Genomic DNA, 14,684 nt, shown 5'->3' on the forward strand with positions numbered 1-14,684 from the left:
ACTTCTGAAGGCTAAATAAACAGACTAGTGAATGCAAGACCGATGAGATGTTTGTCGAGAGAAACAACAAGAGCAGAACATAATATAGAAGTTGCAGAGCGGGGAGTGAACGAACAAATAATATACGAAGCTATCTTGTGAATGTAAGACTGAGGGAATTGCGCAAGTCGAAATAGATATGAATTGTGCGGTGTAGTGATATATGTATATATATTGCAGGCACGGTGGACGTCCGAAAATTGGAGATGGGAGGATAGACGGGACCCAAAAAAAAACCAAAAAGAGAGGCTGGCGAGGTTCATTACGGGAGGTGGCGCTATGATTGGAATAACAAGGAGAACGAACTTGCGAGAATGTTACACGTATAATTGCGACGATCTGCGAATAAAAAGAGAAGACTGCTGCGAACTGAAAGGGAATACGTTGTGGAGAACAATAGAAAATAAGAAAGGGAGCGACAAACATGGCCTTCATGCTCAGGCAGCCCTAGCGGGTTCTATGGTTCGGGAAGGCGGAGACAGAGGGCGAGGAATGTGATCATGGGAAGGTTGCTCGAGGCGACGAGAATCAGTACTCTGTTCGGGTATAGTGGAATGCGCTGCATTTGCCAGCTCGAAGGGGGAGAAGCCACTCAAAGCGGACTGGTTGGGCTCATTGGATGATGTCAACCTATGACCGCCGAAGTTGACAACGCCATTGTTACCAAAGTAGGGTGTAGGAACACCTACAAAAGCCGATGTCCCACCATACGGAGAGGAAGGTGTGGTGGAGAATCGAGGAGGAGGCGGGGACATCATATACGCGTGGGCGTTCTGACTGGGAGCTGAGGAAGGCCCAAATATATTGCATTGAGGCGGCTGCTGTTGCTGCTGCTGAAGGACAGAGCCTGGAGCAGAAGCACTCGTCGGAGTACGAACACCAAGAGGATTTCTGCTATAAGATAAACGGATACCCCCATTCTTGACAAGGCCATTCAGCGTGTGTCCAGAAAGCTCAGTAATCGTTTTGCACGCAGCGTTAACGTCTTCGAACTGGTGCATCGGAGAAATGTCAGCACATTGATTGGTAATATTATATAGAGCACGAACCTCGACAAAGCACATTGGCCCAGAAGTCTTCTGTTTGAAAGATAACCGGCGATAGCCTGGTCTGACTCGGAAAAGTTCCCGAAGGCTGCCTTCAAGTACATCATTTCCCATCGGAGGGGGGGTCGTAGGCAAGTTACCGACATACAGCGTATTGATCTAAATACAACTTTGTGAGACGATGACGATGGAACAGAAATATTGATACTCACGGGAGGATTTTGATCTACTCTGTTTCTGGTACTTCCAGAACTGGTGCCAGACGCAGGAGAGGGTAGTTGAGGCGAAGTGTTGCCATTTTCGGTGCTCACTGCGAGTTCTCCTACAGCCTTCACCAGTTCGTTCTCGCTATCACTACCCGTTCGACTCGAGGAGCTGGCTCCACTGCGGGAATGGTCTGTTACACTAGATGAACAGGAATCAGGCGGTACACAGGCATTCTGTTCATGACTGGCGTTATGATACTCCGGCTCCGACTGGAACAGAAAATCACTCGGGGGGGAGCGCCTACGTGATGGTGCCCCCTGGAACGGTAAGGCCGCCGGGTTGATGGTTGCGGCTGAGGGTGAACTGCGACCGGAAGATGACGACAGTATCCCAGCAGTATTGACTCTGGGCGCTTCATGTCGTAGACCATCCCAAGGACCAGGTAAGTTGACATCGGCTTGATCAAGCGGCTGCAGGGGTCTCGGAGGTTGCTGAGAGGGGACAGAATGGAAAGCTTCGAAAGCCGAGCCAGATCTCAATCTGAGAGCATCTTTCTGTTGGGCTCTTCTAGCGTCTCGTTCTGCCTCGTCATCGCGGGCCGTCCTGGCGGAGCCGGCGAGACCCATGGCCCCTAGGATATCTCGTTGTCGATCCTCTTCTTCTCGGTCGCGCGGGACACAGGTGGACAAATTCTGTGGTTCCTGATGCTGCCAATGGGGTGGTCTTCCTGTACTTTGCGCTACATTAGACGTCAGACCCATAGCATTCATAGTGGCCATCTCCCGATCCCGAATATTGAGAGCCTCATTGGTATACATCTCTCCACCTCCAAACTGGGGCTGCTGAAGCATCGAGAGGTTTGTGCCAGCACCAGGTGCCAATCCAAGGCCTTGGGCGGACGCCAAAGCACCGTTGCCAGGAGAGGGGCCAAGGCCATTGGCAGCATTCATGATACCACCAGCAGCAACGGGGCCGACACCACGCTTCGTATGCAAGTTCTTCTTCGCCATCTCAGCCTTCAAAACAGCACCTTTCTCGATATCTACTCGGCGGCCTTGCAGCATATCCCGAGCAACGATGGCCTCCTCCCTTGTTCTGAACTTGGCAAATCCAATGATTTGTTTCCTTGGTGGACCGTTCGCGCCTCCACCACCCCCAAAGAAATGACTGTTTCCAGCTGCGCCATCATCGATCGGAGGTGCCGGCCAAGAGGTCATGGTTCCATCTCGTCCACCATCAACGACGACGCCTCCTTGATTAACGGTAACTAGGTTATATGGATCATTGGGTCCTTGGTAGCCGAACGTACCAGGACCGTTGGACCTGAGATTAGAGGGACCTGTTGCTGTCCCAGCCTGAGTACCATAAGATGTGTATTCCTTATTGGGAATCTTCAACGTAGCTGCCTCAAAACCCGTCGAGAACGTAAACATATTCTGGAATTCTCGTTCCTATAGCAGGACGGAAGGTTAGAAACTGTAGCAATTGGTTTGGACATTTATGACTCACCTGCATGTCATCTGGAAACCCGACCACAAATATGGTTGAAATTTCTTCCTGAGTCACCGCATTCGGCCCCGGAATGCCATTACTATTTCCGATAGACCCGTTGCTGGCGCCAATGTTGGTCGCGATATGTGGGCCATACGGTGTTTGAGAAGAGAGTTGCAGGCCATTCCTGCCTATGAAACCGTTCATCTGTGGTTGATTGACTGGGGGTTGACCTTGTAAAGGCTTTCCTGATCCCATGGAAAAGGAATTATTCGGAATATATGGATCTAGAGGATAAGGCGATTTCTGTTGGCCACCACCGTTAACGGCGGTAGAACCAGGTCCTGCAAAGTCAAAGGTGGATCGGGGGTCAAACGGTTGCAACTGAGATTGTGTGGGAGATGTCAAATGCGAAGGGTATATGTCACTGGACGGGAAATACGCTGGGTGTCCATTACTGGTCGGGTTGTCGCGAAAAAGGGCATGGCCTCCGGAAGGTATGGTAGAGGTAGAGGTGGTTATATTTCTGGAAGAACGGGTAGCATTTGGTATGGCTGTAAATGACTGTCGTTGAGCAGAATTGCTCAGCCCTCCCAACTTGGTCTTGTGGACGTCGCTCATCCGGTCGGGAAATTCACCCGCCATATGCCCGACGTTGTTGGACCCATTGAGCGAGTACAGACCATTTTGCAGGGGACGGAGAGGGTACGACGAGTCCGGAGATTGAATATGGTGAAAAGTGGGGAGATGAGCGTTGTCGGACGGTGAGCCAGAGCGGTGCAACATATGAGGCTGGGTCGACATAAGAATATGATGGTGGTTGAAGGGAGGTGAGCTTTCTGGAGAGTCGTTAGACGTGGAACCGTATGAAGCTGACGTTGGTGCTTCAGAGTCGGACGATGACGAGACGGGTTCCTCGGCAGAAGCGTTCAATTGGTCGAGAAGAGACTTGTTAATGAACTCTTCGTCAGCCTGACGAGAGCTGATAGAGAACGAGGAAGCCAGGGTGGGCGAAGATGAGAGAATAATGATGGGCGACGACAGGATCGGTTTTTGAACTATTGGAGCAAAAACGGGGACAAAAACGGGACAATCAACACATCAACGACGGGGAGCAGCTGTAGAGAAGCAAAGAGAGCAGATAAAAAAGATGGTAGCGCAGGGAAGAGATGAGGTGCTGGGGAGGGGAGAACCGACGAGCGCGACGCGACTCAAAAATATATGAGACCTGAGTTCGAATGACGAGCACGACGTGGACGTCAATGTGAAAAGTGTGGAGGATATGATGCTTTGGATGTTGAGATGAGTGTTGTCGTCGTTGTGGACGGTGAGGACAAGATGTGGTGTTGTCGAAACTTGGATTGCTTTAGGGGATGTTTCGATCAAGCTTGGGAGGGTGGGGGTAAGGCCGGAAAGAAGTACTTGTCACACTTTCACTCCACCGAAACCGAACCCCTGGAAACACGAACAAACATGCGCACGGACCACCGGCATCTCGGCTCAAGTACCCTCGCCTGACTTGTCGCCCGCGTCGTTGCCCACAATGAGCGAGCTCCTCCATTGTTCTCCTCTCGTCCAATCCCATCCTCCCTTTGTCCTTCACAGTTTGTTTGCACACCAATGCCTATACCAATCAATCGCTCTCTTTCCTTTATTCCGTACTCCTCTTGGAATTGTCACTCTTCTCGATTGAGTCTGAAAAGCATGTAGATTAGCCATCGACATTGCGTTAAAACGAGGGGAGAAAAATGCGAAATGAGCAGACTGGGCGAAAGAAAGAAAAGCCGACCACGCCGTTCAAGACAAGGGGAGAGTTTTAATTGTGACCCATTTGGCCCACGCGATCAGACCGCTGCAAACTCGTCACCGTGCACCAAAAATGCCGACCGTTTGGCGGTGCCTCACGACCCTGTTATCTTCCTTGTTTGCAGACACTGCGAATGGACTGCACGGTCTCTCGAATCGACATGATTTGCAGTCATATGAATTCTACAATTAATGCAGTACATAGACGACGGCCGGAACCTTCCAGGCCACCATTGTTTTTCTCCGAGTCTCCGAGCGGCAAGTGACTGTCCATAATATTGTGCGCCGGAGTAATCCAATTCCCTAGGGACAACCTCGCGTAACTATGCCGAGGTTTACAAGTGACAATTCACATAGGCCGTTGAACCTCTTGAAGCTTGAAGACCCGGTTAGAGGACATTGTGGAGCACAACGCGTGAATCACGTACTCTGCCGCTTTCAAGAAAAAGCGGACTCAATTACCGCGTTTGGAGCGCGTCTTCGAATGCTGTAGGCATTTATGCAGGTCTGACAACATTGGACCAGGCGAGCTGACAAACAGCGACGATACACCCGCGACCAAACTTCCAATAAGGAACCAGAGATGGTCAGGTCGATACTATGTACCGGAATTTTTTGTGGTGGATGGTACCAGATGCTCACCACAGATCTCTTGATAACTTTCCAGTCTTTTACGCGTGGTAGCCATTCCAAGGTGAGGATCACCAGCAGCCTATCGTACTACGATCGGCATATTCGGATATCAGCGCGATTTTTTCTGTGATGGAGAAACTTTGAAGGTCCCAGAGTCCAAAAGATTCATTCATGCGGATGAAGGTTAGATTATGTAAGTCCGTTTAGATACAATATGCCTTAAATCGAGAGAGCTGTCAGCGAAGCTCCAAAAATGACAAGGGCAATGATCCTACCGGAGACAGAGGAAGAAAGATTCATAAGAGATATGCGCGACTGCAAGGCCCGAAATCAACCAGAGCTGAGTAGAAGCTGGAAGAGAAACAATGAGATTGCGACGTAGTACGCACGAAGTGGAGCAACGAACCAGCCTTCCAACACGTTCAATTCTTCCCCCATTCAAACCGCAATCTTCCATCAAGAATTCCCTGAACTACCAGCACAAGAACGAACCAAGTAACGATGATCCAAGCCAAGGCCTCACAGAACCTCCACCTCGCACGCGAATCTGCTTGCATCATAGAATGCTCACTCCTCGGATCATAGTAAGCATAGGGAATATGTAATTGTCCAGTTGGAGTCGGCCCAGCCTGAGATTGCCAATGGTGCGAGTGAGAGGCAGTGCCAGGTGGTGGTGAGTGGAAGAGCGGTTGCTGTTGACCTGGATGAGGTCCATGTGTGAATGCAGGAATGGATGACCAGGGATTGTGGAAGGGATTCTGAGGATCAAATGCTCCAGGAGTTGACAAACTGCTTCCACTGACCGCTCCGTAGTTGGGGTTTGCTATGCCATGCGAGTTGCTAGCTGAAGGAGTATACTCTGGAGGAGGCGTCGCTGATTTATTCGTGCCAGGCATTGCAATGAAAGCCCAAGTGAGAGATGGGGTGGCTCGCGGGCACGAGGCCAATTATGTATATGAACACGGAACAGCGTCACAATAGGATTTATTTGTCCTTTTACATAATTTTGAACGCAAGTACTCTACAGTGGTCGGGGTGTACACTATCGCCTCTTAGGGTTCAATTTATGTAATGTCAAGCAAGTATCAAACGAGACACGACTGTCGTATCTTTCCCAATCATCCAGCTCAGCCATCTTACGGGATACCTTGATAGAATTTATGGCTATCACAACAAGGTTCATTCACGTTCTTGGCTCCTTCGTCCTGCTGGAACGATTTTCTTCAGCCATTTCCCGAAATCCGACAATTCAAATGAGTTGGTCTCGTGTGGAAGGCCATCGTAGATGTTGAACGCCACCCCTGGACCAGCATCTTTGCATCCTCTCCTTACTACGATTCCGAGTGATTCAAGCAAGTTCAAGGATTTTGCCACCAACTCGTAGGTCACCAAAGTATCTGCAGAACCATGTCCCCAGAAGATCGGAACTGACGTGGCATGTGGGGAAATTAACTAGATGAGCGATATAAAAAAACGGAACGGGCTTTCAGATGTCTCAAGAACTTACATCCTTGAATTTGAATCGTAATGGCAGGGCGCCACTCAATGGGATCAAGCCCGCAAGTTTTTCCTCTCCCGTCAATCCAACTAGCAGAGCCATTGCCGCTCCTTGACTAAACCCACCAAGGACGATACGACTGTAGGGAATTCCGCTCCTTTTCTCTGCCTCGATAAGTTGCATGATCTCCTTCATCGAAACCATCATCCCCTCCTCATCGGAAATCCTGTTTTCTGCAGGACTGAAACCCTTGATATCGTACCTAACTCGAATGTTAATTTGAGGCACTCGGAGGAAGTGATGCTAGACGGTGCCAAGTAGACCGACAACGGAATCACTTACCACGCTGGCATGACCTCTCCCTTATAAACGGTCACCACCCGTTTTGGCCTTACAAAAACTGGCATCAGACAAAAGGCTCATGAAGTGGAACGAGTTTGAGGAACGCACGCATGAGGAAGCACCCATTTTATATGAGCCAGGTCCATGTCCTTTTGAAACGATTCTGCGGTAGTTTTCCAATCATATCCGGAGCCGCCTAAACCCTGATGAGGAAGTAAGTCAACAACAAGAAAGAGGTGAAATATGGGTGCCCAAGTGCGAACATGGAGAAATATCACCGTTGCAGTGTGTGTTGTGCTGGGCAGGACTGCGATGGACTGCACTGAGGACATCATCGTACGTCAACTTCAAAGGGGACCAACAATATTAATATTGAGGTTGAAGTTAAGATAAGAAGACAATCTCAGTACTCTCGGCGTACGAACAGGAAGGGAAAGAAACCGTCATTCTTCATTTCACAGCACTCTGGGTCATGGCAATTACTACGCGGGAATGGAAAGACGGGTGATGATTCGAGTTCAACTGGTCAATGTCCAACATGGAAACCTCGGTTTCATCTAAATAGCTAAAATGACAACATGTATATGTAGAGTAACACATACTATGACGAGCGAGCATAGCAAATAAAAGTTCGGTGGAAAAACAACACAGATAAGATAATAAAGGAGGATATTAAACACGAAATGAAACACTAATCATCCAGTATCGCCATCCTTTGCATCAGATACCGAAGGCGTGGGTATAGTACTGGCCGAACTCGCTACAGATTTCGGAGTTCCGAGCTTAAGCTTGAACTTTTTGTGCGCTGGTTCTTCATTGCGCTTGATCGTGGCGCGCGCACTACCGCCACCGAAATCCCCAGTCTCACCGCCCTCCTTCTGTTTCCCTACGTTGGCTTTCTTCGTCTTTGAAAGACGTCCCAGCAATCCGTCCTCGTCCTCGTCCTCGCCTCTTCTCCTCTTGCGGACCGGCCCCAAGTCACTCATAGATGCCATCATACCAGGAGCAGGTGATTCAGGCCGACCTCGGTTGACCAGTGCCTCCAATAAATTATCCTCTTCATTTTCTTCAAGAGGTTTTAGTCGTTGATTGGGTGAATATGTCTGTCTATGAGCCAGCTTTGGACTCAAGAAAGGTGACTGTTCCCCTGACGAGAGAGCATATACTTCCTTCGGGGGTAGTGGTGAGTCTTCATCATCATCATCATAGTCAACAAGCGAGCCAAGGAACGGAGCGTTATTCGGCGTGTGATTCGGAGTTCGAACAGCTTGATTGCCGATAGGAGCACCGGCGACCGCCATACGTCGTTTACGTTTGTGACCAGGATGCATGCCAGCGAGGGGAGGTGAGGGCCCAGAACCGCGAGACCAATTCTGCTGGCTGATCGATGGAATGACGCCGTCGTCATCGTCATCGTCTGCATTGAAGTAACTATCCTCTTCTGTTTCGAGCGTCCAGCTTTGTGTGGGCCAAGAGCGGTCAGGGCTTCGTAACAATCAGAGTGAGCAAAGATGTGGCCAGGGTATGAGAGGGAAACCTACCTTTCTTGTTTGACTTCTTCTGGTGGCGGAGGTTCATTATTCACCTCCCATCGCTGTATGAACGATACGAACCGCTGGCCGCCGAGGGGGGAAGCAGCTAATGCCTTGATCTCTTCTTCGTGCTTCGTCATGCAAAATTTTATCAAATCCTTCATGTTCTCCTAGGTGCCGGATTCAAAAGGGCAATCTATAAAACGGAACGAAGTACTGACCCGGCGCATGTGATCGAAGTACTCTTGACATGAGCAGCTTAGAAGATTATCCCGGCGCGACTCCCGAATTGTCAGATCGAGTATGGGCTTTAAGATATCATACTTCATTACTTGGGTGTGCATATTGGGGTTATTCTGCTTGAGTAAAAGTCGGAAAAAGCGGAATGAAGCTATAGAAAATCAAGATTCAAGCCGTTTCCAACAAGCATGGTACACACCGTGTCGCAAATGCTTATCTTTAGATTTGAAGAGCGTCGCGATTCTCAGCACAACCGCTGTTGAAAGTATATAAAAATGACTTCGAAACTGATGCTGATGGGTGAAGTTATAGAGCAGTTCGCAAAGCAGCACGTAGCGGTTCGTTTGCTCTCGAGTCAATGGAAGAATCGGCTCTTCAGGAAGTTTGAACAAGGATGATATAATGTAATATTAATCTCAGACTCACCGTTGAAGTCCCTCCATTTTGGAAGCTCATGCAGCGGAGCGAAAAGAGCCTCTACACAATCCTTGTAGAAGTATTCCATGAATCGTTCGGTCCCGGGATCATCCTTCCTCATGTTCAGCCTCGAGACGACCTACGAGAGGTTAGTCACCAATATATCGAACTGATGAAAACTCACAGTCTCGCCAGTATTGGCTGGTCCAATCTCACCATTGATTGGTATATCCAACCACACCTTAACAGCATCCCCCACCAGACTCTGGACGGCCAAATCCGTGCTTCTGGTCAGGATTCCGCACACCATTTTCACGATCGTCTCAGCCTTGTCAGCCCCCTTCTTCCCAGCATTCCTCTCCTTTTCGATCGCGACCACTTGCTTCAATACATGGCCTCTGACTCCATTGAGGTCATGATCCAATAAAGTACCCAATATTTCCCCTCCCGCTGATATTGTTGGCCGGGAAACCGGATCCTTTTCGGAAAGCGAGAGTGCCCATTGGACGGCAAATAGGACACCACGGTCCACTAACGCCCGGAAGAGAGACATACGTGCAGGTAATTGAACACCTTTGCCCATTACACAAAGGTGTTGAATGAGGAGAATCACTTCCCGTCGATGGGCGAGTTCCTCTTCGCTGAGCTGCTCTGGAGGTGCGTAGCCGTAAGCTTGGGATTTACCGGGAGTCGCGGAAGTAGATGACGATGTATCGGGTGCGTCGGATTTACTATAGGGAATGGTTCCATTTGGAGGATGTGGGGATGAAGTAGTAGGCTCTGAAGTTTCTAGCACTGATGCGGCTTCTAAACTCCCATTCAACGAGATAGTTACGGGCTCCTTCTTCACCGGTGGTTGGCTTTTCTTGCCAACACCACCACCACCAAGCATGTCTTCATCCACGTACAGCTTCACTACCTCACGGAGAAATGTCACATCCTGTTGGATGTGAGTGATGATATCTATCTGGTTGAAAATGATACACGAGTTGAGCACGTTGAAGGTTGAGTCGTCCAATACGCGGGCGAGAACTACATCCTTCAGAAATTGTAGCCGATATGTGTGGTGGATCTTCCGCTGTATTGATTGGTCTGCAATCCGGATGGGTTGATGGTACTGGGAGGATTGATGGAGAAAATCCCGGTAGTTCGCTTTATGTTGAGGAAATTCTGCGTCATCTATTTCACTCCGATATTAGAGCAGAGTGTCGCTCGAAGAGCAACGATACTGACATTCAAGGATGCCAACTACTCCGAAGAAGAGGTCATCGTCCAGAATATGCTCATACATACTGTGGTCGTTGAGCATCACTGTTTCCCTATATTAGTCAGGATGTCAGTAGTCGATGGGCAGAAGGCGCACGTATGGTTTGTATGAGACTGCAGAGGGCATGTAGGTTCTCCAAGCTTTCCGTTTCCTCAGCGACGTGGAAAACGTCAATTAATTGTTTGATATAGTCCTAATAATGGGAGAAATCACAATCAAAGCATACATATTAGTTTCGTTTCAGAAGGAGGCAGGGATGGTAAGAGCGAGGATAGAAAACAAGTCTGTCCACAACAAAGGTGAAAGGTTGACAGTATTGCGATGTATTTTGAAAGAAAAGCACCAATACATCCGTACACGACGACGATATTAGGTGGGAAAGAAATGCGCACCTCTGATAGAATGTACTCGCACAGCCGTTCTTTGACCTGCTGCGCCCTGGAAAGCGCCTTTATCGCTCTCTCAATATCCGTAACAATTCCCATTCGGGGAGTCGGTAAATGACCCGTTCGGACGATTTCTGAAGTGATACTCGAGGAATTGGACTCTGACCCTAGGATTGGTGAAGACGATGGAAGGTTAATAGAACCTTGCTCCTCTATGATGGGAATGAGATATTTGTTGATAGAGATATCTAAGGGACACGCACCTCCCGTGTTCATATGACGTTGGACATCAACTATAAAATTCCATACTTCAGCGCATCCTTCTTTATCCTGAAAGCTCAAAGCATAATCAATGCCGTCCGGCTCAGTCCATACAATGAGGGTGTCTGGGCAGGACATCAATCATGGGCGAATAAAATAAAAGACAAATATGAACCCTGCTGGCGTTGGTACACATCCGTTGACCTTATAGTCGTGGTAAGGATGACTTCTTGGAAATTTTTTTCTGACCGCGCTGTGAGTAGAGCCTCACAGGTACCGTCCGGCGAGTCATTTGAGAAATGACCATAACAGAATGCCGTTCCATGGTCCACCCATCGAGAGCCTACAAGTTGATATACCTGCGGACAAAGCAATAAGAACGGAGGCGCGCCGGCACACGATATGAGTGAAGGTGGTTAGACAGGGAGACAAAAGTACCTTGACGCGCTTCATCTCATTCTGTTCGTGTCCTTGATTATACTCATGCTCTTCATCGAGAGCAATGACTGCGGGATCTTGAGTGGAATCGCTGAGGTCTAGGTCGCCGTTAGTTGTGTCGGTATGATGTAGTTGTGTATCGTCGTCGGAGTGGCTAGGTTTGACATCGTCGATGCTGTCGTGAACCGCTTCTGAGTGGGTTTGGTCGTCGGGTGGGATGACAATGAGAGAATTGAGGGCCTCATTTTCGGCGTGCTCCATGTCGCTCGCCCTCAACGAACGGTATCAACGTGAGTCCGAATCATTACATAACCGAAGCTTTCGTTACGCGACGTCACCAGCCTCTTCAACGTACCACGACGAGCTTGTCATGCCGTCCCAAACGACAAGCTTGCTCACTATTACTGGCATTTCTCTCATAACTGGCTTCGTTGCATATGCTGCTTACTTCGATTATAAGCGTAGGAACGATGCAGGGTTTAGGAAAGATCTTCGTGCGGATGTTTTTTCTGATTCTCTTCTGCCAGTTTTAGTTTATCATCTCTCATCGACAGGAAAACAAAAGAAGCGCGTGGACAAATCCATAGCTTCCTCACAAGCATCATTGGCGGCATCGGGAGCCACTTCTACTGCTGATCTTCGCGCTGCTCTTGAGCAGGTCAAAAAGGAACCCGTCCCGGCCTCACCCGACCAGAAAGAGGCTTTCTTCATGTCTCAAGTCGCGATGGGAGAACAACTTGCTGCCCAAGGTATTCATTATAGTTTGTTTCCCCTCTGCTACCTATCACTAGTCCAAAACTTCAGGCCCTGACTTCCACTTGCCGGCGGCCATGTCCTTCTATCGTGCCCTCAGGGTATACCCTTCCCCCGTTGAGTTGATGGTTATATATCAAAAGACAGTACCCGAGCCAATTTTCAAGGTGAGTTCTCATTTGTTTTTCAACGACATAGTGCAGCTGACGGATTATTTTGACCAGCTTGTCATTGAAATGACCAATTTGGACGTGAGTTTCTCATCCTCACCACCCTCTTCCACGGAAGATCTCGACGACGACATGAGCCCCGTTCGAGGAGGACCACCGTCGGAAACATCGTCTCAGGAGTGGGATAAGGTCACGGATCCTGGCACGCAAACACCTGCTTCTTCGTGATGATGTAATCTATTCCCCATACTATTTTCGGCGACTGCACTGGCGGCGTGGTGGGATGGATGCGGTAGCCAGGTGCAGAATCTTATAGATCAGATTTACGACCATCTTTCTCTTTCTTTTGCTCTGAACAACCATCTTGAAATATGTTCTAATAAACTGTTTTCTTTTCCGTTTGCATACTGCACAGGTCAAGGATCGTGTTGAAGGTGAGCATTGTGTGAATAGAAAACCAGCAAATTTCACTGAGGTGTTGGTGCAGGCTACTATGACGTGTTCCCTCCGAAGTCTCTTGGTGTGGCGGTAGAAACTCGACCAACTCCAGCTACGGGTGCATCTAGAAGCGTACTAGTACTGTCACGAGACGTTAAAGCAGGCGAAGTCATATACAGGGTGCATTTCTTCGAACTTTGACAACGCGTTTTTTATTGACTTTAGCTAACATTGCAGGAGCATCCGATTGTGGGGGCACTTGATCTCGACCTGCAAGCTTCCGGGACCCATTGTTCTCACTGCATGCGTGCTGTCGAGCCTTCTGATTCCATCAAAGTTCCTGGAGACCCTTTGTCCACTGTTTACTGTTCCAAGGCATGTCAACTAGACGCAAAAGCCCAGTACCACTCCCTGTTATTCACTCTCGAACGACCGCTACCTGCCGACATCCCAACAGAACCGATAAGTTCCGCCCAGATGGAAGCTCGTAGAAAAGCCCAGACACAATACATTGACTATGTCAAGAAACACGACAAGATTGGGCCTCTTCTTGTCGGTCTGTTCATCGCAAGGCAGGTCGGGCTCGAGACAGCCAAACTCATTCCCGGTGTAACATTACCAAAAGGGCACGGTGCAGCGGACTTCGCCGATGCCGAGTCGGATGATTACCTCCTCGCGGACCATATTGAACGACTGAGGTATCTGGAGGTCTCTTCCCCAAAGGAGGAGGTGGAGATGATCACTGCAGTTCTACAAACCGTTTTGCCTGGCTTAGAATCATTCGTTACGGACGAACGATATGCGGTATTACTTGGTAAAATGGCCTACAACGCATTTGGTGTCACATTTGGTGATGGGAGAGACGACAAAGTAAGTGTTGTTGTTTATGTTCAGTCGAAAGCCCTCTAGCTCACTTTTCTCAGCCTGTATCGTCCACCCGTCCAGAGGACCAAGAAAGAACCCGCACACCTCATGGTACCTCTCGCCAAGTCGGGACTGCAATCTACACCGTTGCCTCGTATCTCTCCCATTCTTGCGAGCCTAACGCTCGCCCGTCATTCAACAGCGGTACTTCCGAGTTTTACCTCGTGGCGAACCGTGATATCAGTAAAGGCGAGGAGCTCACAGTTTCTTTCGTTGATTGCTCGATACGAGATGGCGAATCAGTCATGGATGCCCGCCGAAGGAGAAGGATGGAACTGGCTCGAGGATGGAGGTTCGCCTGTGGATGCGGGAAGTGTATTGAAGAGGCAAAGGAACTTGGATTGGAGGGCGGAGATACCACCAAAGGTAAGGATGAGAGCAAATTAGAGGCCGCATACTCCAATTTTGAGGAGAACCAGGCCCAAACTCAGGATGCGTTGTAGGAAATATGTGTCTGGTCGTCTCTTGTTGTGGCAGATCACTCGCGACGACTCGCACCTCAGTCGACGACGACGAACTATGTCGGAATGGATGCGGATGGTGAGTCTGATAGCGAGGGCGAGACCCATGGCTAGAGGTCATATATTTCTTATCAATGTAAAAGGATCCATAGTTTCTCTGCATGCGAGACCGCATAGTTCTCAAATAGGTACCTGTTTCGCGTTATATTAATACACACCGAAAAGTGGACAATGATGGCATTGTCGTCTCGTCTATATCTTATTTCCATCAATAATATAATACCAACACTCCTCGTCCACTTGATCAAGTTTTTTGACGTGCACATGTCTACGAA

At 49.0% G+C, this 14,684-nt stretch overlaps 5 protein-coding genes across 5 annotated transcripts; 1 reads left to right on the top strand and 4 right to left on the bottom strand.

Annotated features, from left to right (window-relative positions):
- Nucleotides 1-476: 476 nt before the first annotated feature.
- E1B28_004740 (uncharacterized protein) lies at nt 477-4,591 on the bottom strand (the record flags this gene model as incomplete). Its single annotated transcript, XM_043149256.1, has 4 exons — nt 2,802-4,591; nt 1,298-2,743; nt 1,089-1,244; nt 477-1,031 (listed from the first exon to the last, which is right to left on the bottom strand). Exons 1-4 carry the CDS (start codon nt 3,585-3,587, stop codon nt 477-479), a joined length of 2,943 nt encoding a protein of 980 aa, XP_043013860.1. The 5' UTR covers nt 3,588-4,591.
- A 1,053-nt stretch (nt 4,592-5,644) lies between these two features.
- E1B28_004741 (uncharacterized protein) lies at nt 5,645-6,118 on the bottom strand (the record flags this gene model as incomplete). The annotated part of the gene is made up of 1 exon (XM_043149257.1): nt 5,645-6,118. The coding sequence occupies one exon, from the start codon at nt 6,116-6,118 to the stop codon at nt 5,645-5,647; it is 474 nt and encodes a 157-aa protein (XP_043013861.1).
- Nucleotides 6,119-6,352: 234 nt separating this feature from the next.
- Nucleotides 6,353-7,397, bottom strand: E1B28_004742 (uncharacterized protein; the record flags this gene model as incomplete). Its single annotated transcript, XM_043149258.1, has 5 exons — nt 6,353-6,674; nt 6,730-6,982; nt 7,063-7,110; nt 7,171-7,265; nt 7,326-7,397. The coding sequence occupies 5 exons, from the start codon at nt 7,395-7,397 to the stop codon at nt 6,402-6,404; spliced, it is 741 nt and encodes a 246-aa protein (XP_043013862.1). The 3' UTR covers nt 6,353-6,401.
- A 189-nt stretch (nt 7,398-7,586) lies between these two features.
- On the bottom strand, nt 7,587-11,901 carry E1B28_004743 (uncharacterized protein). Its single transcript, XM_043149259.1, has 12 exons — nt 11,604-11,901; nt 11,341-11,524; nt 11,168-11,290; nt 10,911-11,116; nt 10,615-10,711; nt 10,485-10,562; nt 9,436-10,430; nt 9,261-9,390; nt 9,034-9,207; nt 8,816-8,985; nt 8,604-8,764; nt 7,587-8,547 (listed from the first exon to the last, which is right to left on the bottom strand). Exons 1-12 carry the CDS (start codon nt 11,862-11,864, stop codon nt 7,758-7,760), a joined length of 3,369 nt encoding a protein of 1,122 aa, XP_043013863.1. The 5' UTR covers nt 11,865-11,901; the 3' UTR covers nt 7,587-7,757.
- Nucleotides 11,902-11,958: 57 nt separating this feature from the next.
- E1B28_004744 (uncharacterized protein) lies at nt 11,959-14,331 on the top strand (the record flags this gene model as incomplete). The annotated part of the gene is made up of 8 exons (XM_043149260.1): nt 11,959-12,097; nt 12,158-12,352; nt 12,408-12,523; nt 12,581-12,607; nt 12,942-12,960; nt 13,014-13,144; nt 13,202-13,834; nt 13,888-14,331. The coding sequence occupies exons 1-8, from the start codon at nt 11,974-11,976 to the stop codon at nt 14,329-14,331; spliced, it is 1,689 nt and encodes a 562-aa protein (XP_043013864.1). The 5' UTR covers nt 11,959-11,973.
- Between the last annotated feature and the right edge of the window lie 353 nt (nt 14,332-14,684).

Source organism: Marasmius oreades, chromosome 2 (assembly GCF_018924745.1).
Source record: "Marasmius oreades isolate 03SP1 chromosome 2, whole genome shotgun sequence".
In the NCBI taxonomy this organism is placed as follows: domain Eukaryota; kingdom Fungi; phylum Basidiomycota; class Agaricomycetes; order Agaricales; family Marasmiaceae; genus Marasmius; species Marasmius oreades.

What these genes read in the sequence shown, in the direction of transcription:
- E1B28_004743 (XM_043149259.1), bottom strand. Translation starts at nt 11,864, where the DNA reads ATGGAGCACGCCGAAAATGAGGCCCTCAATTCTCTCATTGTCATCCCA. An exon ending in AAAATGGAGGGACTTCAACG is followed by an intron (nt 9,208 to 9,260) that starts GTGAGTCTGAGA and finishes AACTTCCTGAAG; the next exon opens with AGCCGATTCTTCCATTGACT. An exon ending in ACTTCGATCACATGCGCCGG is followed by an intron (nt 8,765 to 8,815) that starts GTCAGTACTTCG and finishes TCCGGCACCTAG; the next exon opens with GAGAACATGAAGGATTTGAT.